At 42.9% G+C, this 26,707-nt stretch overlaps 1 protein-coding gene across 1 annotated transcript; it reads left to right on the top strand.

Moving 5' to 3' along the window:
• Positions 1–25,833, top strand: LOC132822442 (hyaluronidase-4-like). The gene is made up of 3 exons (XM_060835820.1): positions 1–984; positions 18,210–18,299; positions 25,438–25,833. The coding sequence occupies exons 1-3, from the start codon at positions 1–3 to the stop codon at positions 25,831–25,833; spliced, it is 1,470 nt and encodes a 489-aa protein (XP_060691803.1).
• Positions 25,834–26,707: the final 874 nt, after the last annotated feature.

The raw sequence follows: 26,707 nt of genomic DNA on the forward strand, positions 1-26,707 counted from the left end.
ATGGACATTAGCTGGTATGAAGCAGGTTATCATTGTCGCCAGGGCAGCCCGTCTTCGACTGCTGCCAGTCTCCTTACCTTCAGCACAGCACTCTACCTGCTCCTGATCCTGCGTGGAGCCCAGGGTCACCCCATCAAACAAACCATGCCCCCTATTATGGAGAACAAGCCCTTTCTGGTCATTTGGAACATTCCGACAGAAAAATGCAGGACTCATCGTGGTGTTGATCTCCACCTGAATGACTTTAATATAGTGACCAATGAGAATGAAGTTTTTATGGGCGGGACTATCACAATATTTTATACCTATCAGTTGGGCAAATATCCTTACTATAAAAACAGTCACGTGGTGAATGGAGGCTGTCCCCAGAACACTAGCCTAAATGAACACATGAGAAAGATGCAGGCTGACATTGAGAAGTATTTGCCCTCCAAACAATACAAGGGTCTGGCAGTCATTGACTGGGAGGAGTGGAGACCCCAGTGGGTCCGCAACTGGGGCAGTAAAGCCATCTACCGTGAGAAGTCGGAGGAGCTGGTTCGAGCCAGGCACCCTGACTGGTCTCCTGCTCGAGTTCTGAAACAGGCGCAGTCGGAGTTTGACACAGCAGCAAACAAGTTCATGACTCAAACTCTGAGGGTGGGTCAGTCAATGAGGCCCCAGGCATTATGGGGTTACTACCTGTTCCCGGACTGTTACAATTACCATTACAATGACAACTTCTCCAGTTACAATGGGCGCTGCCCTAATATTGAGTTTGGACGCAATGATCAGCTGCAGTGGCTCTGGTCCAAAAGCAATGCTTTATATCCCTCTATCTACATGGAGGAAATCTTAAAATCTTCGGAACAAGGAAGGCAGTTTGTGAGAGCACGGGTGCAAGAGGCCATGCGTGTGTCATTGACAGTGGACTCAGCGTATGCCCCACCTGTGTTTGTGTACTCTCGATCACACTATGCTTACACCTTCAACCCAATGACACAGGTAGGTGGATGCTGGAAAATACAACAAATGTTGATATAGACTTGATGGTACAAAGGGCTGTATGATTCTATGAAAATGGTTCAATTTCTCAATTAATAATTAACAGAGTTGAAGAAACATAAGGCTGTCTGACAGTGATAGGCTGGAAAGTGTTAAACTTCAAAGGAACTTGATGTGCCAATGAAATTTAACGTGCAGCTATAGCAAGTGAATAAAGCGAATGGTATGTGACCTTTATTAGAGAAGAGTTTGAGGATCAGCGTAAGGCTATCTGATTGCGGTTATATACAGCCTGAGTGAGACCATACCTTTTGTACAGCTTTGATCTCTCTACCTAAGGAAAGATTAGCTTTCCATAGAAGGAGTGCAGTGAAGTTTCACCAAACGGATCCCTGGAATGCAGGACTATCGTATGGAGAGAGGTTGAGGAAGCTGCCTATATTCTCTGGTATTTAGAAGATTGAGAGGTGATTTTATTGAAAAATAAAAATAAGGTGTGACTGGGCAAATGCAGGAAGAATGTTTCCTCTTGCTGGGGAGGTAGGGGATTCAGAGTAAGGGAAGCCCTTTAGAACCAAGAGGAAGAGGAATTCCTTCACTCAGAGAGTGTGGAGGCTTTGGGATCTGTGCCCAAGAGGGAAGTAAAGGTGTATTCATTCAGTATGTTCCAGACGAAGATTGATAGATTCTTTCAGTCTAAGGTGAAGAGGAAGATCTTAGGTTACAAGAGGGTATTAAATGATTGGGTAGATGGACAGATAGAGTTTAAAAAAAACAACAAGCAACGGTACTGGATGTGGGTTTGGAAGGTGCTGCGGTGATGGAAATTTACTCATGGGTCTTGTCTTCCTTGGATACACACACTGGTTCCTTCTCTTCATAAACATGTGTTCTTAAAATGTAATTGTTCTTGAATTAGCATCTAATTATAATTATAAGTATTTATAGTTCCCTTAACTTTCCCTGACCCACTGTCATGTTTCCGTTCTGTCTGTACAGTCACTAGATATTGTCCAGGTGAAAAATAGTTCCTTGTTTTTGTTTCAAAGTCTTGACATCAATCTCCTAAATATCCATGGTGCCAAAGGAGATTCCAAATGGTAGATGATTAAAATAATACTGCCTGAATAGTTAAGGGGATGTCTGACAAAATCTCCTGAGCATAATTCAATAAAGAATTTGGAATCTTAGAACATAGAACATTACAGCGCAGTACAGGCCCTTCAGCACTCCATGTTGTACCAACCTGTGGAATCTATCTGAACTGAAAATGTGTTGCTGATTAAAGCGCAGCAGGTCAGGCAGCATCCAAGGAACAGGAAATTCGACATTTCGGCTAAAGCCCTTGTGCCTGAAACGTCGAATTTCCTGTTCCTTGGATGCTGCCTGACCTGCTGCGCTTTAACCAGCAACACATTTTCAGCTCTGATCTCCAGCATTTGCAGACCTCACTTTTTACTCGAATCTACCTGAAGCCCATTTGACCTACACTATCCATTTTCATCCAGATGTTTATCCAATGACCATTTAAATATCCTTAAAGTTGGTGAGCCTACTACTGTTGCAGCCAGAGCATTCCATGCCCCTACTACTCTGAGTAACGAAACTACCTCTGACATCTGTCCTATATCTATCACCCTTCAGTTTAAAGCCATGTCCCCTCATGCTAGCCATCACTATCCGAGGAAAAAGGCTCTTACTGTCTACACTATCTCACACTCTGATTATCTTATGTCTCAATTAAGTGACATCCCAATCTTCTTCTCTCTAACGAACACAGCCTCAAGTCCCTCAGTCTTTCCTCATAAGACCTTCCCTTCATATTAGGCAACATCCTAGTAAATCTCCTCTGAACCATTTCCAAAGCTTCCACATCCTTTCTATAACATGGTGACCAGAACTGTACACAATACTCCAAATGTGGCCACACCAGAGTTTTGTACAGCTGCACCATGATCTCATGGTTCTGAAACTCAATCCCTCTACCAATAAAAGCTAACATACTGTATGCCTTCTTAACAACTCTGTCAACCTAGGTGGAAATCTTCAGGGATCTATGTACATGGACACTGTGATCTCTCTCTCATTCGCATCCAGAATTATCTTTGCAATCCTTTCCTCTACATCTCTGAAACTGTTCGGAGGCCTACAGAAAACTCCCAACAGGACGACCTCTCCTTTCTTGTTTCTAACCTCAGCCCAAACTACCTCAGTAGACGAGTCCTCAAATGTCCTTTCTGCCACCATAATACTGTCCTTGACTAACAATGCCACACCTCCCCTTTTTTAATCATCTTCACTGTTCTTACTGAAACATCTAAATCCCGGAACCTGCAACAACCATTCTGTCCCTGCTCTATCCATGTCTCCAAAATGGCCACAACATCGATATCCCATGTACCAACATTTATATTCACATTCACACACTTCACCCACTGTAAATGCTAGCCATTATCATTACAGCTACTCTGCATTAAGTTTAAATTCTGTTTCAAACCCTTGTACCTTTAAGTTGATGGTCCATAATTTCCATTAACTCTCTTTAATCTTAACCAGGAAGATGGATTTTGTTATTTATTCTATTTGCTTGGACTTTCTCTTCGGTATGGTTTCAAATTATCTGGACACTTTCTGATGGTATTGACTTTCCTGTTTCTGTGGTGATAAAAGGTGTTGCTGCTTTGTAGTAATTCGTGTAGAGTCCCCATCTCCCACATTGATAGCACTCAGTTCCTCCTTGCTGGGAACTCACTGCACTTGTGGCTCTGCTTTGACCCCCATCATGAACAACCTTATCTGGTCAATCTCATCTATTCTTATCCTTTTGCTATTTTGGTCAGCTTTTGAGAAGATGATGGCACCATCCTGGGGTCTGTACGTCCAGATCTCTGAGAAGGAGCTCTAGTGTTTCCTCAAAGAATTGTCTCAACTTGGGCCTTAATCTCTATTCATCATGGATTTCTTGTTCAATGTTAAGTCCATTGATGGAAATATGGCAATTTTTAATTTCTTTTACCAAATGCAGTGTGATCTCACAATAATTCATCCTTCTAATCTTCACACCTACAATATCTTGTTAATAGATCTGTTTAAAACATCTCAATTAATTCTCCCAATGCTGAGATCATTGATGACACATTACCTCATCTATGATTAAATTTATTTTTGGTTTAAAGTAAATGTTGGATGCTTTGATTAAAGTCTCGCATTTTATAATACTTTGTTTCACATTTGCCTGATAAGAACAGCAGCTATTAGACCGACATTACATGAAAACATGTCGCTCTTTTGCCTGCAAGTTTGCTGTTGTTGTAAATTGCTGAGATTTGTTCCACTTCCAGAACTCGCTTTGTTGGGGACCCTCAGTTCTCTGAATGCCTGTGGTAATGGCAAACTCATTCCTGGAGCTACCATCTTGATTGGCTGCTCCACTCGACTGATCTGGGGAGTATTTCCATTTATTTTCCTTCCTTTACTCAAAATCTTCTGCTTTAAAGTTTTTGCTTCCCAGATACTTCCTGACGCATGGCTTTGGGATTAAAGTCTTTTATTGTTTTGTGCCACTTTGCTGTTGCACTGACTTCATGTTTCCGACAGTAATTTCCCTACCTGCCACTATTCTCTTTTCCAGACCAATTATTGGCATTACTGTTCCCGGACCACCACGGAAATCCGAAAGATGTGTCAAGGTGATCCAGTTCCCTGACTGTTCAGGACTAATGCAATTCACACCAGGTTTCATCATTTTACACAAAACAATTATATTTATTATAACATACCACTTAACAAATGGCAATGAAACAAAGAATTTTAATCTACTACTACACAGATTAAAGAATTTTAATCTACTACTGTACAGATTAAAGTATACCCCTTTAAAACCACAATGACACACACTCAACCACAAATATGATCGACAAAAGACAGACAGTTTGGCACATATTATGGCGGAAAAAATAGACAACATTCTGAAGATCAAGTCAGGGGGTGATTAGGGGTTAAAGAGTCTCTTTCAGATTTTTTTGATTTTGAAAACCATGTCACACAGCTGTCTAGACAGTAATGTTGTTATTCAGTTTGATAGTTTGAATGGTGGACATAGTTCTTATTAGAATTCTTTCTTTTAAGCTTTCTTGGATTTTCTATCTTTTAGCCCACGGGGGCTGGGGTGAGGGGAAAGGGATAGAATGGAAGGGAGACAGTGTGTGAGAGATATACCAGGGGGGAAGTAGATATGGTAATTTCACAGGTTCTGGATATTTCCACTGTCCTGCACTTCCAACTTTGTAACATACCATAGCCAAACCAATACTTTGTTTAAGATGTTCTTTAACTTAAAGGCTCTTGGTGCCACTCTGTCTCAAAGTATTCCCCTCATTGCTTCAAAAAGAACAGAGTCTTACATCAGACAGGCTTTTCTGTGGCAGTAAACATACCCTTCCCCAACACAGTGCCAGGGCCAAGGATGTCATGGGGAGGCTGCAGGGCACCCTGCTGTGTAAGGGGGAGCAGCTTGGAGTTATGGTCCACATTGGTAGATAAGAAGAGAGATGAGGTCCCATATGTAGAAGTCAGGGAGGTAGGAAGGAAATTTAAAAGCAAGATATCAAGAGCAATAATCTGAGGATCACTGACAGCACTTTAAGAACAAGGGGATTGATCAATTGAGCACATGGCTGGAGAGCTGGAGAGTGGGCATGAGATTTCTGAGGCATTGGGTACAGGTCTGGTGCAGGTGGGACCTATACAAGGTGAACAGGTGACAGGCTAACAGGACTGGGACTGGTGTGCTCCCAGATACTAATGATGTTGGGGTTGGTTTAAATAAGTTTAAGTGGATGGAAACCTAATGGGGTAACCCAAATTGGACAGGAGTTAAGATGGCAACAGTCAATAGAAAAGTTGTGAAGGAGCCTAGGAAGCAGGAAAAAACAAATCTGAGCATCAAATAACATCTCAAATGCAAAATAACATCAAAAAACAAAGTCAAGGACACCTTATGTTAGTGTGTTCAGCATTCACATCAAGCTCAATAATCTAAAGGCATAAACAGAGAGAAGTTGCCAAATACTCAGCATGAATATGTGAATGGAACTGTTATTTGACAAACGTGTGGGAGTTATGTTTTACGGTGTTACTCACAAAAACTAACCAATAAAGATGGTCAATAGATGTAGTATGTTGGATTTTCATAAACCTTTGATAATATCCCTCACAGGAGGATGGTTAATAAAATAGAAGCATGTAGTTTAGGAGGCAATCTACAGGCATGGATTAATGATTGACTAAGAGTCAGAAAACAGAGAAGAGTAATAGATGAGCTATTTTCAGTTTGGCAGACTGAGACTAGTGGGATACCACAGGATCAGTACTTCGGCCCCAGCTGTTGACAAAATTTATCAATGATTTGGAAGTGGGAACCAAATGTAATGTGTCCAAATTTGTGAATGATACAAAGCCAAGTGGAAATGTATGTTGTGGGGGAGATGTGAAACATTTTCAGGACAATTTGGAGAGCAGTCAGTGGGCAAAAACATGTCAGATATATTATAATGTGAAAGATATCTCCACTCTGGCAGGACAAACAGATGGGCACCGTATTTCTTAAATAGTAAGAGGTTAGAAAGTGTAGAAAGGAACCTGAGTGTCCTTGTCAATCAATCACTGAAGGCGAACGTACAGTTGCAGTAAGCTATTAAGAAGGCTAATGGAATGTTTGCCTTTATCACAGGAGGATTTTAGTATAGGAATAGTGAAGTCTTGCTTCATTTTTACAGGAGTTTGTTCAGACAGCACCTGGAGTAATGCATGCAGCTTGGGTCCTTATCTCAGGAAAAATACTATTGCCAAAGAGAGAGTGCAATGTAAGTTCCCCAGATTTGTTCCTGGGATAGCGGGATTGTTGCAGGCAAGATAAGGCAAAGTGGGGTTGTATTGTCTTGAGTTTTGAAGAATGACAGGGGATTTCAATAAAATCTATAGCTTATTTAAAGAGATAGAGCAGGGAAGATGCAGGTCAGATATTTCCCCTGGATGGGGAGTCCAGTTCAGGGACACAATTTAAAAATAGGGTAGTAATTTAGGATTGAGAAGAGAGGGAATTATTTTACTCAGGGTGTTGTGAATTTTTGGAATTCTCTACCACAGATGGCTATGGAAGCTGAGTCTAAGTTTATTTAAAGTAGAGATGAATAGATTTCTGACAGTGGTGTACAGGGGTATGGGGATGGGGTCGGTAAAAGGCATTGATGCCATGACATTTTTGAATGGCAGAGCAGCCTAACAAGCTGATTGGTCTATTCCTGTTCCTAAGTTCTGTAAATATAGACCTACATCCTTTCTTAAAGGTGGAGACCAAAACTGCACCTGAGTGTAGTCTCATCAAAACACTATACAATTGTAGAAGAACTTTTTTTTTATCCTTGTACAACAAACCCCTTGCTATAAAGGACTTTGTGCTTGTAACAGCACACCCAACTATCCTTGAACATCAATATTAATGAGTTTTTAAAAATATACTCTATTTTTCTCATCTTACAAACAAAGTGAACAACTCACAGTTCTTCTCGTTACAGTTTACTCATTTAACCTGTCAATGTCTCTTTGCTGCCTTTTTGTCTCTTTACAGCTTGCACTGCCACCTAGCTTTGTATCATCAGAAAACCTGGATACAGTACTCTTTGTCTCTGTCTAAACCAGACATACGGATTGAAAATAACGGAGGTCTCAACACCGATCCTCAAACACTCACTAATCACAACCTACCTATTTATCCCTCCTATCTGCTTCTTGTCCATTTACTAATCCATCATAATCTATTATGAAACAAGAGCACTTGTCTTGTTCATTAACCAGATTCTGGATCAGTGGTGCTGGAAGAGCACAGCAGTTCAGGCAGCATCCAACGAGCAGCGAAATCGATGTTTCGGGCAGAAGCCCTTCATCAGGAATAAAGGCAGAGAGACTGAAGCGTGGAGAGATAAGCTAGAGGAGGGTGGGGTGGGGAGAGAGTAGCATAGAGTACAATGGGTGAGGAGGTGAAGGTGATAGGTCAGGGAGGAGAAGGTGGAGTGGATAGGTGGAAAAGGAGTTTAGCAGGTCAGACAAGTCCGGACAAGTCATGGGGACAGTGCTGAGCTGGAAGTTTGGAACTAGGATGAGGTGGGGGAAGGGGAAATAAGGAAATTGTTGAAGTCCACGTTGATGCCCTGGGGTTGGAGTGTTACGAGGCGGAAGATGAGGCGTTCTTCCTCCAGGTGTCTGGTGGTGAGGGAGCGGCAGTGAAGGAGGCCCAAGACCTCCATGTCCTCGGCAGAGTGGGAGGGGGAGTTGAAATATTGGGCGACGGGGCGGTGTGGTTGATTGGTGTGAGTATCTCGGAGATGTTCCCTAAAGCGCTCTGCTAGGAGGCTCCAGTCTCCCCAATGTAGAGGAGACCGCATCGGGAGCAACGGATACAATAAATGATATTAGTGGATGTGCAGGTAAAACTTTGATGTATGTGGAAGGCTCCTTTAGGGCCTTGGATAGAGGTGAGGGAGGAGGTGTTTACCTTGTTCATTAACTATATCAAATGCCTCTCAAAAATCCAAGTATATTGCATCTGCTGGTTTCCTTTAAATACATATAGTTTAATACTGAAAAAACACTGGATACATTTGTCAAATATAATTTTCCTTTCTGAAAACCATGCTAACTCTGACTGATCATGCCATAATTTTCAAAATGCAATGATAAGTCTTTCTCAATTACATCAGATAATGACAGAGACGCAGAGGAACATTAAAACACTCATTGCTTTCCCATTCTCTGTCAGGGGGAATTCCACATTCTTACTGCTGTCCGGTTAATGGCATTTCTCCTGAATTACTGATCTCTGTGACTCTCTGTTACTAGTGGCCCTTTGTTCTGTTCTTCCCCACAAGAGGAAACATCCACTCTGTATCCACACAATCAAAACCTTTCATCATTTTAAAGATCTCCATTAGATTACCCTCAGCCTTTTCCCATGAGAAAACAGACCCAGCTGGTCAATCCTTCCTTGATCTTTCTGGCATCATCCTCATAAACCTTCCCTGAGCCTCATCAGTGCCTCTAGATTCTTTTTAATAAGATGGTGACCAGACTGCCTGAAGTGCTCATAGATGTGCTCTAACTGGGGTCAGTACAGGTTTTATATAACTTCTCAAAATTTCTATTCTGTCCTTCTGGATGCAGCATCCAATGCTTTAGTGGTCAGTGTGTTTGTATCTCTTTGTTCCTTTACACCACCCAAACAGTGTCGAGGTGAGTCTTGCTGGATGTCTTGTCCTATTCTGTCACAAGTCTCACCATCATCCATATCGGTCAGAGCCTGATAAGCTTCCATCCAGTGTGTCCATCTTCATAGTGGAAGGGACAAGTTAGACTTGGAAAGGGAGAGTAACCGAGGGGCTAATGAGAGTCAGGAATCTGAAGTAATTAATATCAGATGTAAAAGTATTGAGAAACTTAAGGAACTGAAAGTCAACACCTCACTTCACCTCTGGAATTCATATTTGAACAAAGACTATAACAAGATCAGGAGCTGAGTGGTTCTGGCAGAACTCGGGCTGGGTAGCATTGCTGACCATTCCTCCACATCATGAAGACCACACTGACCCAGGAGGTTGCCTTGGACTAGGATGCAGGGTGAGATGGCATGGCCTCTTCTGCTAGTCCTCCAGGAGAGGAGAGGGCTCCTTTCCTTTTCACGCTCTGTCCACCAGAACCTTCAGGTCCCTGTCAGACAATCACAGCAGAATCCTTCCCTTCTCCTACAACTTCTGGAAATGTCTTTGCCCAAGCAAGGCAGTTTCAGAATAGTAGTTTCGGAAACAACAAGTGGTAAAGTTGGTGCTGGAAATGAACTTTGGGGATGCAGGCAGGTCAGGATGGGTAATTACTGAGATAATTTTGGTAAAAAAGGCTGAGAAATCTTGTTAAACCTCATGGTGAAAACCTGACAACTTACATTTAGCCAAATAAAAAACCCTCTAAAAATAGAAGTTTAAATAGGCCATTCAGCCCATCAAGTCTGCACTACCATTCAATGAAATCAAGGTTGATCTGATCATCCTCAACTCTACTCTCCTGTCTATTACTCATAACCCTTGATTCCTTTACTGATTAAAAATCTGCCTATTTCAGCATTAAGTATTCTTAATGATCCAGCCTCAATACCCTCTGTCATAAAGAATTCCTCAGATTCATTCCCCTCTGAGAGAAGAAATTCCTCTTCATCTCTGTCTTCAATATACAGCTCTTTATTCTGAGATGATGTCTTCTGGGTCTAGACTCTCCCACAATGGAAGCAACCTCTCCACATCTACCCTGTTAATTCCTCTAAGAATCTTGTATACTTCAATGATTTTGTCATTCATTCTTCTAATCTACTCAGCCTCTCATCAAAGAGTCCTTCCATACCTGGGATCAGCTGAGTTAACCTTCTCTGGACTGTACTCCAATACCAGTATCTCTTTCCCTAGATAAGGTGCCCAAAACAGCTCACAGTATTCCAGCTATGATCTGACTGGTATCTTGTCTAATGTGAACAAGTGCTCTCTACTTTTATATTCCATTTCCTTTCACATAAAGGCCGACATTCCATTTGTCTTCCCTATTACTCACTGAGCGTGAATGTTAGCTCTTTGCCATCTATGGATGAAGGCTCCCAATTCCCTGTTTATAGATTTCTGCCATCTTCCTCATTTAAATAATATTCTGCTCCTCTTCTTCCTTTCAAAGTGTATAACCTACTCATTTAATCTGTCTATATCCCTCTGCAGACTCTGTCATCCTCATCATCAGCCTTCCCATTTATTGATCAGCAAACTTGGCTGCAGGACATTCACTTTCCTCATTAATATATATTGTAAATAAATGTGGCCCCAGCTCTGATCCTTCTGGCACAGGTTACTATCTTGAAAATGTCTCCTTTATCCCAACTCTCTGCTGTCTATTAATTAGCCATTCCTCTATTTGTGTTAACACATAACATAACTCCATAACATCCCCCTTTTGAAAATATAAGATTCATCTCTGTTCAATATTTCTGTTATTATCCCAGCTCCCAGGACATCAGGATTTATCTCTCCACCCTTCAGGCACTCTGCCTGTATTCCTGATGAAGGGCTTTTGCCCAAAACGTCGATTTTACTGCTTCTCAGATGCTGCCTGAACTGCTGCGCTTTTCCAGCACCACTCTACTCCAAAATCTGATTTCCAGCATCTGCAGTCATTGTTTTTACCCAGCTCCCAGGACAGCCCATCTCTCTTTCTAAAAGACCAATGTTCATGCTAATTACTGACTATCTTTCTATATATTTAAAGAAAAGCTCCTATAGTCTGTTTCCATACTTCTGAATAATTTGCTTTCATTCTATTTTTATCAGTTTATATTGGCCATTTGCCAACTCTGAACCCCTCCCGATCTTCAGGCTGTCTCCTGTTCTTTGCAACATTATAAATCTCTTCTTTTAATCCATAAATATTTTTAATTGTTCAAGCAAGCCATGAATGGGATTTTCGCATTGAGTTTTGACTTTTTTAAATGGAATGTATTTTTGATAATAATCTTGAATTGTTTCTTTAATGGTTTGTGAGAAGATTTGTAGCTCGGGTGCTCGTTGTTGTGATTCTGTTGTTTCTTTAATGTTTCCCACTGTTTCTTTAATAGCTATTTACCCAATCAACCAGTGATCTCTCCTCATCCCCATGTAGCTGTTTCATGTGAGATTCCTGCTAATGGCTGCTGTATGTCACTGTTCAGTTGTAGATACTTTTAAACAAGCTATTCAGATGTGTTATGACACTTGGCCCCCTCACTCCCACCCTCAGGTCTCCTGGGCCACTAGCCTAGAGGTTGGGACAATACCACTGTGCCACAATAGCCCTTTTTCTCTCGTTCTTCCACGCCACTTTGGTCAGTTTGATTGGTGCACCCATCACAGCAGACGATGGAATCTAAATTGAATTAAACCTGGAATAAGAACATAAGAACATAGAACATAGAAAAATACAGCGCATACAGGCCCTTCGGCCCTCGATGTTGCGCCGACCAAAGTCTACCTAACCTACACTAGCCCAATAACCTCTATATGCTTATCCAATGCCCGCTTAAATGCCCATAAAGAAGGAGAGTTCACCGCTGTTACTGGCAGGGCATTCCATGAAATCACAACCCGCTGAGTAAAGAATCTACCCCTAACATCCGTCCTATACCTACCACCCCTTAATTTAAAGCTGTGTCCCCTAGTAACAGCTGACTCCATTAACAGAAAAAGGTTCTCAGTGTCTACCCTATCTAAACCCCTAGTCATCTTGTACACCTCCATCAAATCTCCACTAAACCTTCTTTTCTCCAATGAGAACAGCCCCAAGTGCCTCAGCCTTTCCTCATAAGATCTTCCTACCATGCCAGGCAACATCCTGGTAAACCTCCTCTGCACTCGTTCCAATGCCTCCACATCCTTCCTATAGTATGGCGACCAAAACTGCACACAATACTCCAGATGAGGCCACACCAGAGTCTTATACAACTGCAACATGACCTCAGGATTCTGGAACTCAATTCCTCTACCAATAAAGCCCAGTACACCATATGCCTTCTTCACAGCACTATTTACCTGGGTGGCAACTTTCAGAGATCTGTGTACATGGACACCAAGATCCCTCTGCTCATGCACACTACCAAGTAGCCTACCATTAGCCCAGTAATCCATCTTCTTGTTACTCCTACCAAAGTGAATGACTTCACACTTAGCTACATTGAACTCCATTTGCCACCTTTCTGCCCAGCTCTGCAACTTATCTATATCCCGCTGTAACCTGCCACATCCTTCTTTGCTGTCCACAACTCCACCGACTTTCATGTCATCCGCAAACTTGCTCACCCAGCTTTTAAGCCCCTCCTCTAGATCATTTATAAAGATGACAAACAGCAATGGTCCCAAAACAGACCCTTGTGGAACACCGCTAGTAACTGCACTCCAGGATGAACCTATTCCATCAACTACTACCCTCTGTCTTCTTCCAGCCAGCCAATTCCTAATCCAAACCTCTAATGCACCCTCAATGCCATACCTCCGTAGTTTTTGCATTAGCCTACCATGGGGTACCTTATCGAACGCCTTGCTAAAATCCATATACACCACATCTACTGCTTTACCCTCATCCACCTCCTTAGTCACCTTCTCAAAGAACTCAATAAGGTTTGTGAGGCACGACCTGCCCTTCACAAAACCATGCTGACTATCCTTGATCACATTATTCCTATCCAGATGTTCATAAATCCTATCCCTTACAATTCTCTCTATGACTTTGCCCACAACAGAAGTGAGACTCACTGGCCTATAGTTACTCGGGCTATCCCTACTCCCCTCCTTGAACAAGGGGACCACATTCGCTATCCTCCAGTCTTCTGGCACTATTCCTGTAGACAATGACGACATAAAAATCAAGGCCAATGGCTCAGCTATCTCCTCCCTAGCTTCCCAGAGGATCCTAGGATAAATGCCATCAGACCCAGGGGACTTATCTATTTTCATCCTTTCCAGTATTCCCCAGACCTCTTCCCTACTTACCTCAAGGCCATCCATTCTAATCACTTGTGACTCAATATTCACATCAGCAATAGTGTCCTGTTCCTGAGTGAATACTGACGAAAAGTATTGATTTAGTGTCTCTCCAATCTCCTCCGCCTCCACGCACAACTTCCCACTACTATCCTTGACTGGACCGATACCTACCCTAGTCATCCTTTTATTCCTGACATACCTATAGAAAGCCTTTGGGTTTTCCCTAATCCTACCAACTAAGGACTTTTCATGTCCCCTTCTCGCTGCTCTTAGCTCTCTCTTTAGATCCTTCCTGGCTACCTTATAACTCTCAATCGCCCCAACTGAACCTTCACACCTCATCTTTACATAGGCCGCCCTCTTCCCTTTCACAAGGGATTCCAATTCCTTATTAAACCACGGCTCCCTCACAAGACCCTTTACTCCCTGCCTGACTGGTACATACTTATCAAGGACACCCAATAGCTGTTCCTTGAACAAGCTCCACATATCATTTGTGTTCTTCCCTTGAAGCCTATTTTTCCAATCCACGCATCCTAAGTCATGCCACACAGCATCATAATTTCCCTGCCCCCAGCTATAACTCTTGCCCTGCAGTGTACACTTATCCCTCTCCATCACTAAAGTAAAAGTCACCGAGTTGTGGTCACTGTCCCCGAAGTGCTCACCTACCTCCAAGTCTAACACCTGGCCTGGTTCATTACCTAGAACCAAATCCAGTATGGCCTCACCTCTTGTTGGCCTGTCTACATATTGTGTCAGGAAACCCTCCTGCACACATTGGACAAACACCGACCCATCTAACGAACTTGAGCTATAGCTTTCCCAGTCAATATCTGGGAAGTTAAAGTCCCCCATAACAACCACCCTGCTACTTTCACTCTTCTCCTGAATCATCCTCGCAATACTTTCCTCTACTTCTCTAGGACTATTAGGAGGCCTGTATAAAACTCCTAACAGGGTGACCTCACCTTTCCTATTTCTAACCTCAGCCCAAACTACCTCATATGGCAAATCTTCCTCCATCGTCCTTTCCACTGCTGTAATACTATCCTTGACAAGCAATGCCACACCACCCCCTCTTTTACCCCCATCTCTGACCCTGCTAAAACATTTAAACCCTGGAACCTGCAACAGCCATTCCTGCCCCTGTTCTACCCATGTCTCCGTAATAGCCACAACATCGAAGTCCCAGGTACCAACTCACGCTGCAAGTTCACCTACCTTATTTCATATACTTCTGGCATTGAAGTATACACACTTCAAGCCACCTTTCTGTTTACAGGCACCCTCCTTCGAGATCAATGCCTTGTTCCTAACCTCCCTACACTCAAGGTCCTGTACCATAAAGCTACAGTCCAGGTTCCCATGCCCCTGCAGAGTTAGTTTAAACCCCCCCCCCCAAAGAGCACTAGCAAACCTCCCCCCAAGGATACTGGTGCCCCTCAGGTTCAGGTGTAGACCATCCTGTTTATAGAGGTCCCACCTTCCCCAGAAAGAGCCCCAGTTGTCCAGAAACCGGAATCTCTCCCTCCTGCACCATCCCTGTAGCCACGCATTTAACTGCTCTCTCTCCCTATTCCTCGACTCTCTATCACGTGGCACGGGTAACAAACCAGAGATAACAACTCTGTTCGTTCTAGCTCTGAGCTTCCAACCTAGCTCCCTGAAAGCCTGCCTGACATCCTCACCCCTCTTCCTACCTATGTCGTTGGTGCCAACGTGGACCACGATCTGGGGCTGCTCTCCCTCCCCCTTAAGGACCCGGAAAACACGATCAGAGACATCACGTACCCTTGCACCTGGGAGGCAACATACCAATTGTGAGTCTCTGTCGCCCCCACAAAACCGCCTATCTGTGCCCCTCACTATTGAGTCCCCAAGAACTATTGCTCTACCTGTCTCCACCCTTCCCTTCTGAGCAATGGGGCCAGGCTCCGTGCCAGAGGCCTGAACCTCGTTGCTTACCCATGGTAAGTCATCCCCCCCACAAGTATCCAAAACGGTATACTTGTTCTTGAGGGGAATGACCGCAGGAGGTCCCTGCACTGGCTGCTTCCTCCCACTCCCCCTCCCTGTCACCCATCTCTCTATAACTTTTGGAGTAACTACTTCCCTAAAGCTCTGATCTATGACCACCTCTGCCTCCCGAATGATCCGGAGTTCATCCAACTCCAGCTCCAGTTCCCTAACACGGTCTTGGAGGAGCTGGAGATGGGTGCACTTCTTGCAAGTGTAATCAGCAGGGACGCTAATGGCTTCCCTCACCTCATACATGTTGCAAGAGGAACATTGCACTGCCTTCGCTGCCATCCCTCTAAAAGGTCAACTTTTAAAAACTAGATCTAAAGAAACAAACAAGCAAAATGCAGCACTTACCTGCTTACCACAACGGGTCTTATTATTAGGTTAGAGGAGGAGGGCGGGCGGGAGGCTCTACCCCTGTAGTGCCTCGGGTTCCTCACCTGCGCGCTTATATAAGAAAAAAACCCTTCCCAGGTAACCTAGCGCGACACCAGCTTCCGGGTCCGCTAGGCGCTTAAAAAAACTTTAAATTTTAACTGTTAAAAAACACTAACTGGACTATACCCGCGACTTCAAAAAACACCACCAGACAGCCGTTACCTGCTGTGAACATAGGAAATAGGAGGAAAGTAGGCCATCCAGCCCATCAAGCATGCTGCATTATTCAATAACATTATGGCTGATCTTTTCGTGGGCTCAGCTCCACTTACCCATCCTCTCATCATAACTGCTCATTCCTTCACTGTTCAAAAATTTATCTTTGTCTTAAAAGTATTTACTGAGGTAGCCTCAACTGCTTCACTGGGCAGGGTATTCCACAGATTCACAATCCTTTAGGTGAAGAAGTTCCTCCTCAGCTCAACCCTAAATCTGCTCCCCCTTATTTTGAGGCTATGTCCCCTAGTTCTAGTTTCACCCACTAGTGGAAACAACCGCCCTGCTTCTATTTTAACTATTTCCTTCATAATTTTATATGTTTCTATAATATGCTCAATTTTTGTAAATTCCAATGAGTGTTGTCCCAGTCCCCTTAATCTCTCCTCATAAGCCAACCCTCTCAACTCCAGAATTAACTTGGTGAACCTCCCCTGCACTACCTCTAGTGCCAGTATATCCTTTCTCAAGTAAGAAGACCACACTGTACATAGTACTCTATATGGGAACTCACTAGCACCTTATACAGCTGCAGCATAACCTTCCTGTTTTAAATTCCAGCCATCTAGCAATGAAGGACAATATTCCATTTGCCTTCTTAATTATCAACTACACCTAGTAAAAAGTGAGGTCTGCAGGTGCTGGAGATCAGAGCTGAAAATGTGTTGCTGGTTAAAGCACAGCAGGTTAGGCAGCATCCAAGGAACAGGAAATTCGATGTTTCGGGCCAGAGCCTTTCTCTGTCCCGAAACGTCGAATTTCCTGTTCCTTGGATGCTGCCTAGCCTGCTGTGCTTTAACCAGCAACACATTTTCAGCTACCAACTACACCTGCAAACCAACCTTTTGTGACTCATGCACAAGGACACCCAGATCCCTCTGCACAGCAGCATTCTGCAATTTTTCACCATTTAAATATTAATCCATTTTGCTGTTACTGTTATTGTTCTCAGTGATGATGACCATAAAAATGTCTTCAATTGTCGGAAAAACCCATCTGGATCACTAATATCTTTCAGGGAAGAAAATCTGCCATCTTTACCCAGTCTGACCTAGTCATAGAGATGTACAGCATGGAAACAGAAGAAGGGCTTATGCCCGAAACATCAATTCTCCTGTTCCTTTGATGCTGCCTGACCTGCTGCGCTTTTCTAGCAACACATTTTTAAGCTCTGATCTCCAGCATCTGCAGTCCTCACTTTCTCCTAGCATGGAAACAGACCCTTCAGTCCAACCCATCCAGACTCTCAGCTACGTGGGTGACTCCTAATTGCCCCTTAAGATGGCTGAGTGAGGCACACAGTTCATGTGCAATTAAGGACAGCCAAGATTTGCCAGTGATGGCCACATCCTATGAAGGAATTTTCGAACAGTCCAGATGACTCTCCAAATCATTACATTGCCTTTATTACAAGTTCCAATCCATTTTGTTTAATAGTATTTTGGTCAATAATATATAAATAATGTTAGAGGCTCCTACCAGAATCTCTAACACTTTTTATTCCTAATCTCTATTCCTGGTGATTTTACTTTTCTACTCCTTAACTTTCTGAACTAAGAGCCGTTCTCACTCCTGTGCTGTGTCATCCTTCACTAAGACAGAAAACAATTGAAAATTTGAATCACAGCACAGTGAACTCCCAGCCTCACAAAGGGCATCAAATGTAGTATTTTTTTTGAACCACCACCTGCATTTACCAAAGGTCTTGCTTTAATTTGGGTGATTTGCACTGCTCTCCTTCAATGGGTATCTCGAGGTTTTGTCCATAGCAAAGTTTGTTGATTAATAAAGCCCAAGCTGAGGAAGGGCATGTTTGTAAATCCGTGTGTATAAAATCATTAAACCAGTCCAGTAGGAGGCACAGAAATGGCTGTTACCTCACAAGTCCCTCCCTCTGAAGTGAGGTAGCTAGAATCAAATACATATTCATTGCCTCCCTTTGTGTTTCAGATAGATTTAATGTACAGCATTGGGGAAAGTGCAGCCCTGGGAGCAAGTGGAGTCATTCTGTGGGGAAGTATTGAATTTTCTCGCACCAAGGTAAGGCAGAACCATGCTGTTTCATGTTAACATTCACCAACATTGAGCTGTAAAAATCTATTTGCCAGTGTGAAACCCACCAGTGACAGGAGCTGGGAGAGGGACACCTGCTGTTTGTTGCAATCAGTAAAACTTCTCCAGGATTGTGAAAGGTTTTGAAAGGTAAATGATGAAAGCTTGTTCCCATTGGTTAGTGAAAGAGGAATAAGTCTGTGAATTATGTTGAAGCAACAGGAGGCCAACATTGGGATGTAATGCTGTCTCACATATGCTCTGTGTCCCAATCCTGTTAGTACTGCTGCCCGACCAGGCCAGGGACCCAGGTTTGATTTCGCCCTCAGATGACTTTCTGTGTGGAGTTTGCATGTTTTCCCTGTGTCTGAGAGTTTCTGCCAGGTGTTCTAGTTTACTCCCATAGTCAAAAGATGTGCAGGCTAGGTGTATTAGCAATGGAAAATGCAGGGTTACAAGGATAAATTAGATTCACTACAGTGTGGAAATAGGCCTTTCGGCCCAACCAGTCCATACCAACCATCCGAACAGCAACCCACCCAGACCCAATCCCTGACTAATGCACCTAACACTACGGGCAATTTAGCATGGCCAATTCACCTAAACTGCACATCTTTGGACTGTGGGAGGAAACCGGAGCACTCATAAGAAACCCACACAGACACAGGGAGAATGTGCAAACTCCACACTGACAGTTACCTGAGGTGGGAATTGAACCCAGGTCCCTGGCGCTGTGAGGCAGCAATGCTAACCACTGAGCCACCGTGCCGTCCCATTGGATAGGATATGGGTAGTCCTGGAGGGATACATTTTGGACAGTCAGTACAAACCAGATGGGCTGAATGACTCCTTCCCACATTGTGGGGATTCTATGATTTATTGATTGTCATACTGAATGGGTCAGATCGGAGAAAGAAATCTGGCTTGCCAGATCAAATATGTAATGTTTACAGTTGGTTAGCATGGTAGTTAGCCATTGCAGCATGTTCATATGAGGTAGATGTACTTTAAGAAATAAAATCTTAAAAAAACAAGCTCTATAAGTGCAAACTAATCAGTGAGTTCTGAATGCAAACAGCAAAACTTGAATATTGCTGAAAATATCTTACATTCATCAGGACTTTTCACAAGAAAAACATTTTTTTTGCAAAATATCCTAATGATTTCAAACAAATACCTTTGAAAAGACGTCTTTTTTCTGCAAAAAAAAGCAGTACAAAGCTTCAACCTGTTTCCCATTACTACCTTTTCACAGAAGCTCAATCCAGAGAAATTTTACTCCTCCTTATCTCAACTCCTTCAATTATTACTGACCTGATTCTTTGCAGCTTCTTTTCTTTTGACACTTTGGCAAAAGGGCAAATGGTTCCACTGAACTGAAATACAATACTCCCATGAGCAGAAACTATCCTCTCTTCTGAACTGAACTCCTGGTTCTTCTAAAGTGACATTGAACATTTTGCTCTGAAATCAAAGTAAAATTTAATGGCTTTCTGTAGACTCAATTAGTCGCCTTAGACAACAGGATTGTCACAGACACTTGGAACATAGAACATTAAATAGTACAGCACAGGAACAGGCCCTTCAGACCACCATGTCTGTGCTGACCATGATGTCAGTCTAAACTACCCCACCTCACATGTATCCCTCTGTTCCCCACCTATTCATGTCTGGGTCTAAATGTTTTAAACATTGTGATTGTATCTGCTTCTACTACCTCCCAACAGCACATTCCAGGTGTCCATTACACTTTGTGTAAAAACACTTGCATCACACATCTCCTTTAAACTTTTCCCATCTCACCTTAAAACTGATACCCTCTAGTAGTTGACATTTCCACCTGGGGAAAAAAGACTGACTGTTCACCCTATCCATGTCCCTCATTTTATCAGGTCACCTGTCAGCCTCCATGCTCTAGTGAAAACAATCCAAGTTTGTCCAATCTCTCCTTATACACTCCAATACACTCCAATCCATACAACATCCTGATAAACCTCTTCACCCTTGCCAAAGCCTTCACACCCTTCCAATAGAGTGACAACCAGAACTGCACAGAATACTCTAAGTGTGGTCGAACTAAAGTGTTATACAGCACTTGAATGCAGTCACACAGTTTCTTGGAAATAATGCACTTAGGTCATTGTCCTAATGACTTCCTGATCTGCTTAAGAAGTACCTCCACAGAACTGACCCACATCCATTAGCCTCTAATTAAAATCTAAACCCAGACATATAATATATTAATCACCTTTCACTTCATGGAGCCAAATGTGACCAGCTAACCACCCATCATCTTCTCCAGACTGGATCTAACGGGCCTGTTTGGTTATCAATGGAAATGAATGAGCCACCAGTGAGCTTAACAAGAAGAAACACTTGTTTCAAATAAAAGGTAGAGTATATTGCATGATAGCAATAGGTAGAATTTGTATTGGCTGCTAAACATAATTACTAAGACTACCAGGGGTCAGGCATGACAAATTTGTCTCCATTGGGCTCTTACGTTAAAAGTTTTGATTAACCACCCAGAATAACCTAATCCTCTACATAATCTCCAACATTAACTGTTCCAGAACCATTGACAGTACCACAGTCCCTCAGTACTGACCCTTTGACTATGTGGCACTCCCTCAGAACTGAACCCTTTGATAGTGTAACACTCCCTCAGTATTGACACTTTGACACTGAAGGAATGGTGATATATTTCCAAGTCAAGATGATGACTGGCTTGGAGAGAAACTTGCAGGGGGCGGTGTTCCCATCTGTCTACTGCCCTTGTCCTTCTAGTTGGAAGTGGTCAAGGACTTGGAAGGTGCTGTCTCAGGAGCTTTGGTGAATCTCTGCAGTGTATTGTATAAATACTACTGCTACTGAATGTCAGTGGTGGAGGAAATGATTGCTTCTGGATGTGGTGTCAATCAAACCAGTTCCTTTATCCGAGATGGTGTTGAGCTTTTTGAGTGTTATTGGAGCTGCAGCCATCCAGGCACACTCCCGACTTGTGCCTTGTCAATGGTGGACGGGCTATGGGGAGTCAGGAAGTCAGTTACTTGCTGTAGGATTCATTTTAGTACATGGAAAAAGAGTATTAAAAAATAGGAACAGCATTAAAGGAAGTGCGGGAACAGAAGGATCTAGGAGTATGTATGCACTATTTATTACAGGTGAAAGGAGAGGTTGAGAGAATATTGTAAGCTTCATTAATAGCTGTACAAAGTACAGGAGCAAGGAGGTTATTTTGAACTTGTATAAGACACAAGTACAGAGTGATGTAGTGATACAGTTCCTACCTCTGAGCCAGGAGGCTCCATGTCAAGTCTCATCTGCTCCAGAGGTATGTAATAAAATCTCTGAACTGGCTGATTGGGAAAGCATCTTAGACTCAGCTGGAGTTTTATCCAGTTCAAGGTGTTGCTCTTTTGGAAGGAAGTGGAGGAGAGGCTGACGAGAATACTTCAGGGATGAGACACTTCAGATCTGAGGATAGATCTGGAAAGCTGAGAAAGTAAGGAGCAAGAGATTTAGTGGAGTGTGAGGAAAAACCTTTTCACCCAGAGGATTGTGGGAATATGGAACTCACTGCCTGTAAGGGTGGGAGAGGCAGAATCCCTCAGAACATTGATGAAGTGTTTAGTTGAACACTTGTGATGCCAAGGCAAAGAACACTATGGGCCAAGTTTTAGAAAATGGGGTTAGAATAGTTTGGTGATTGTTTTTGATCAGTATGGAGATGATGGGTCAAAAGGCATTCTTACTATGCTGTAGACCTCTATGACACAATGACTATTATTGGGGAAGTTTAAATGTCTGAAGGTGGATAAAGCTCCTGGACCAGATGGACTCTATCCCAGCATTCTGATGTAGATAGCTGAGGAGATTGCAGAGGTATTAGTGTTGATCTTTCATGAATCTCTGGAGTCAGGGACGGTTCCCAACGACTGCAAAATGGCTAATTTAACACCCCCAATTAACATAGTGCATAGAACATTACAGTGCTGTTTAGGCCCTTCGGTTCTCGATGTTACGCTGACCTGTGAAAACAATCAGAAGCCTATCGAACCTACACTATTCCATATGTTTATCCAATGACCATTTAAAAGCCCTTAAACTTGCAGCATCTACTACTGTTGCAGGCAGGGCATTCCATGCCCCTACCACCCTCTGAGTAAAGAAACTACCTCTGACATCTATCCTATTTCTATTACTCCTCAATTTAAAGCTATGTTCCCTCGTGCTAGCCATCTCCATCTGAGGAAAAAGGCTCTTACTGTCCACCCTATCTAATCCTCTGAATATCTTATGTGCCTCAATTAAGTCACCTCTCAAACATTTTCTTCCCAACAAAAACAGCCTCAAGTCCCTCAGCCTTTCTTCGTAAACCTTCCCTCCAGACCAGACAACTTTCTAGTAAATCTCCTCTGAACCCTTTCCAAAGCTTCCACATCCTTCCTTATAATGCAGTGAACAGAACTGTACACAATACTCCAAGTGTGGCTGCACCAGAGTTCTGTACAGCTATAGCTGACCTCATGGTTCTGAAACTCAATCCCTCTACAATTAAAAGCTAACACACCGTATGCCTTAACAACTATATCAACCTGGGTGGCAACTTTCAAGGATCTATATACCGTACATGGACACTGAGATCTCTCTGCTTATCTCCAGTACCAAGAATCTTACCATTAGCCCAGTACTCTGTATTCTTCACACTTCTTCACACTTTTCCGCATTAAACTCCATTTACCATCTCTCAGCCCAGCTCTGCAGCTTATCAATGTCCCTTTACAACCTACAACATCCTTCTGAACTATCCACAACTCCACCAACCTCAGTGCCATTCGCAAATTTACTAACCCACGCTTCTGTACCCTCATCCAGGTCGTTTATAAAAATGTTCGAGTAAAAAATGAGGTCTGCCGATGCTGGAGATCACAGCTGAAAATGTGTTGCTGGTCAAAGCACAGCAGGCCAGGCAGCATCTCAGGAATAGGGAATTCGACGTTTCGAGCATAAGCCCTTCATCAGGAACGTTTATAAAAATGACAAACAGCAGTGGATGCAAAACAGATCCTTGTGATACACCACTCATAACTGAACTCTAGAATGAAAATTTCCCATCAACCACAACCCTCTGCCTTCTTTCAGCTAGCCAATTTCTGATCCAAACCACTAAGTCAACCCTCAATCCCATGACTCTGTATTTTGTACAATAGCCTACCATGGGGAACTTTATCAATTGCATTACTGAAATCCATATTCAACACATCAACTGCTTTACCCTCATCTACCTGTTTGGTCACCTTCTCAAAGAACTAATAAGGTTTGTGGGGCATGACCTACCCTTCACAAAACCATGTTGACTATCCCTCATCAACTTATTCCTTTCTAGATGATTATAAATCCTATCTCTTGTAACCTTTTCCAACACTTTACCCACAACCGAAGTAAGACTCAATGTCTATAATTACCAGGGTTGTCTTTACTCCCCTTCTTGAACAAAGGGACAACATTTGCTATCCTCCAGTCTTCTGGCACTATTCCTGTAGACAATAACAATATAAAGATCAAAGCCAAAGGCTCTGCAATCTCCTCCTTGGCTTCTAAAGAATCCTAGGATAAATCCCACCCAGTCGAGGGGACTTATCTATTTTCACATTTTCCAGAATTGCTCACACCTCCTCCTTGTGAACCTCCATCTTAATCTAGTAGCCTGCATCTCAGTGTTCTCCTCAACAACATTGTCTTTTTCTAGTGTGAATACTGACGCAAAATATTCATTTAGTGCTTCCCCACTCTCCACTGACTACACTCACAATGTCCCACTACTGTCCTTGATTGACCCTAATCTTACTCTTGCCATTCTTTCATTCCTGATAAATTTATAGAAATCTTTAGGGTTTTCCTTGACTCTATCTGTCAAGGACTTCTCATGTCCCCTCCTGGCTCTTCGTAACTCTTTTTTTTAGGTCTTCCTAGCTAAAAAGCGTGGAGTCAACACTGCTTTGGAGAAAGTGAGGACTGCAGATGCTGGAGACCAGAGTTGAAACATATGGTGCTGGAAAAGTCCAGCAGACCAGGCAGCATCCAAGGAGCAGATCCTGCCTGGCCTGCTGCACTTTCTCAACACTGCTTTGTCAAAGGAACATAATGCCTGACAAATCTGTTAGAGTTTTTTGAGGGTGTAACAAGCAATTTAGACAAGGGAGAGACGATGGACATGATTTATTTGGATTCCAGAAAGCCTTTAACAAGATATGACATAAGAGGCTGCTACAAAAGTATGACTCCGTGTATTAAGTGCAAGATACTGCCATGGATACAGGATTGGCTGACTGGCAGAGAGTGGGCACAAAGGGGTCTTTTTCAGGATGGTAGCAGGACCCTAATAAAGTTCTGTAGGGGTCAGTGTTGGGGCCATAACTATTCACGTTAACGATCTGGATGACGGAATTGAGGGCATTGTTGCTAAGTTAGCAGTAACACAAAGATAAATGGAGGGACAGGTAGTGTTGAGGAAGAGGTGAGTCTGCAGAAGGATTTGGACAGGCTAAGAGAATTGGCAAAGAAGTGGCAGATGGACTACAATGTGAGAAAGAATGAGATTATGCAGTTCAGTGGGAAGAATAGAGGTATAAACTATTTTTTAAACGTGGAAAGGCTTTGAAATCCAAAACATGAAGAGACTTCAGAGTTCTAGTTCAAGATTCTCTTCAGGTTAACAGACAGGTTCAGTTGGCAGTTAAGAAAGCAAAGTGTGGTAAAGACAGATACAATTGAAACTTTCAAACAGGAATGAGGGTGTTACATAAATGAGCAATGTTCAGGAATACCAGGAGGAGGTGGAGCTTTAGCACTCAGTGAAATGGCAAGCCAGTGCAGTCAGGATTGTCCATGTAGTCTCCTAATGATTCTGTGATTTATTAAAACCATGAATGTTTTAGTACAGGGAGCTATTGAAATCGGGTTATGAACTAGGAATAACTTCAACTTGCCCAAAGTGGATCTTGTTTGAGGGGCTCAGTGGTCTCCTCCTTATGCTAATATTACTATGGTTACTGGTGCCTTGGCTTCACCTATTAAACCTTCCAATTTCTCTGCCTCTCCCTCTCTCTCTGTGCCTGTGCAGGTAAATTGCCAGCATGTGAAGGATTACATCAAGAGTACCCTGGGACCGTATGTTGTAAATGTCACTATCGCTGCCCAGACCTGCAGCCAGTATCTATGCAGCAAACATGGCCGATGTTACCGCAAGCATCCTCAGGAAAACAGTTACCTCCATCTGAATAAAAGATCCTTTAAGATTATCGCAAGGACTGATCGTGGCACGTTCAGGGTCTACACCAAAGGCAGATTAAGTTTCATGGACAAGCGCCGACTGAAATCAAAATTTGTCTGTCAATGCTACAAGGGCTGGAGTGGGAAATACTGCAATCAGTCAAAAAGCACTGGATCAGATTGTCGGTTAGACAGCCCCCTTTTCATCGCTGCTCTGTCATCACTGATCATATGGTTCCTCTCCTGATATGTCTATCCTTATACAATGAAGTTCAACTTCCTGATTGTAAAACTCACATGGAATGGTGGACAGTGCGTATCTGTGTGTGTCAGCACATTCTCACACTCATTAATGCACACACTGGAACGCAGACTCTGTCTCAGTCATACACATGTCCACACTCATTACCCAGAATACACTCTCACATGCAAATTCACTCATACAAATTCATTCCGACTCTCTCTCAACCATCCATTCGCAATCATTCATTCAGATGCATAATCAGGCCCACGCACTCACACTCATGTTGTCCCTCTCTCACACACTCACACACAACAAGTGGCCAATTGAAGGTGATTGCTATATCCTGCAAATGTGGCGTTATGACCACATCAGGTTATAAACTGCTGCGGGTTTTGGCTCTTTACCTGATGAAATGGATTAGAAAGCAAATTGACAAAATCTGTCTTTGAAGAGAAAGTGAGGACTGCAGATACTCGAGTTCAGAGATGAAACATGTGGCGCTGGAAAATCACAGCAGGTCAGGCAGCATCCGAGGAGCAGGAGAGTTGACGTTTTCGGCATAAGCCCTACCTGATGAAGGATTAATGCCTGAAACATTGACTCTCCTGGTCCTCAGGTGCTGCCTAACCAACTATGCTTTTCCAGTGCCACACTTTCAGAATCTGTCTTTAAATTGCTGGGTGTTGACAGCAATTATTAAGGCTGTGTATGTTTTTTTGAAAAAAAAGTTTAAAGTTTGGACAAAGTAATAGATAGACCTGTGACCTGGGATGAATTCCAGGATAAAAATTGTCAATAAATTGTAGAGATCAGTTGGTGATTGGCAGTTAGTTACAGAGTTACCAGTTGGCAAATTTTGAGAAGATTTCTAGCTCAG

The sequence above is a fragment of the Hemiscyllium ocellatum genome, chromosome 14, assembly GCF_020745735.1.
Source record: "Hemiscyllium ocellatum isolate sHemOce1 chromosome 14, sHemOce1.pat.X.cur, whole genome shotgun sequence".
NCBI lineage: Eukaryota > Metazoa > Chordata > Chondrichthyes > Orectolobiformes > Hemiscylliidae > Hemiscyllium > Hemiscyllium ocellatum.

Coding starts and splice junctions, on each gene's coding strand:
- LOC132822442 (XM_060835820.1), top strand. CDS start 1: ATGGACATTAGCTGGTATGAAGCAGGTTATCATTGTCGCCAGGGCAGC. Junction 985..18,209: donor CCTTCAACCCAATGACACAG/GTAGGTGGATGC, acceptor TTTGTGTTTCAG/ATAGATTTAATGTACAGCAT. Junction 18,300..25,437: donor TTGAATTTTCTCGCACCAAG/GTAAGGCAGAAC, acceptor GTGCCTGTGCAG/GTAAATTGCCAGCATGTGAA.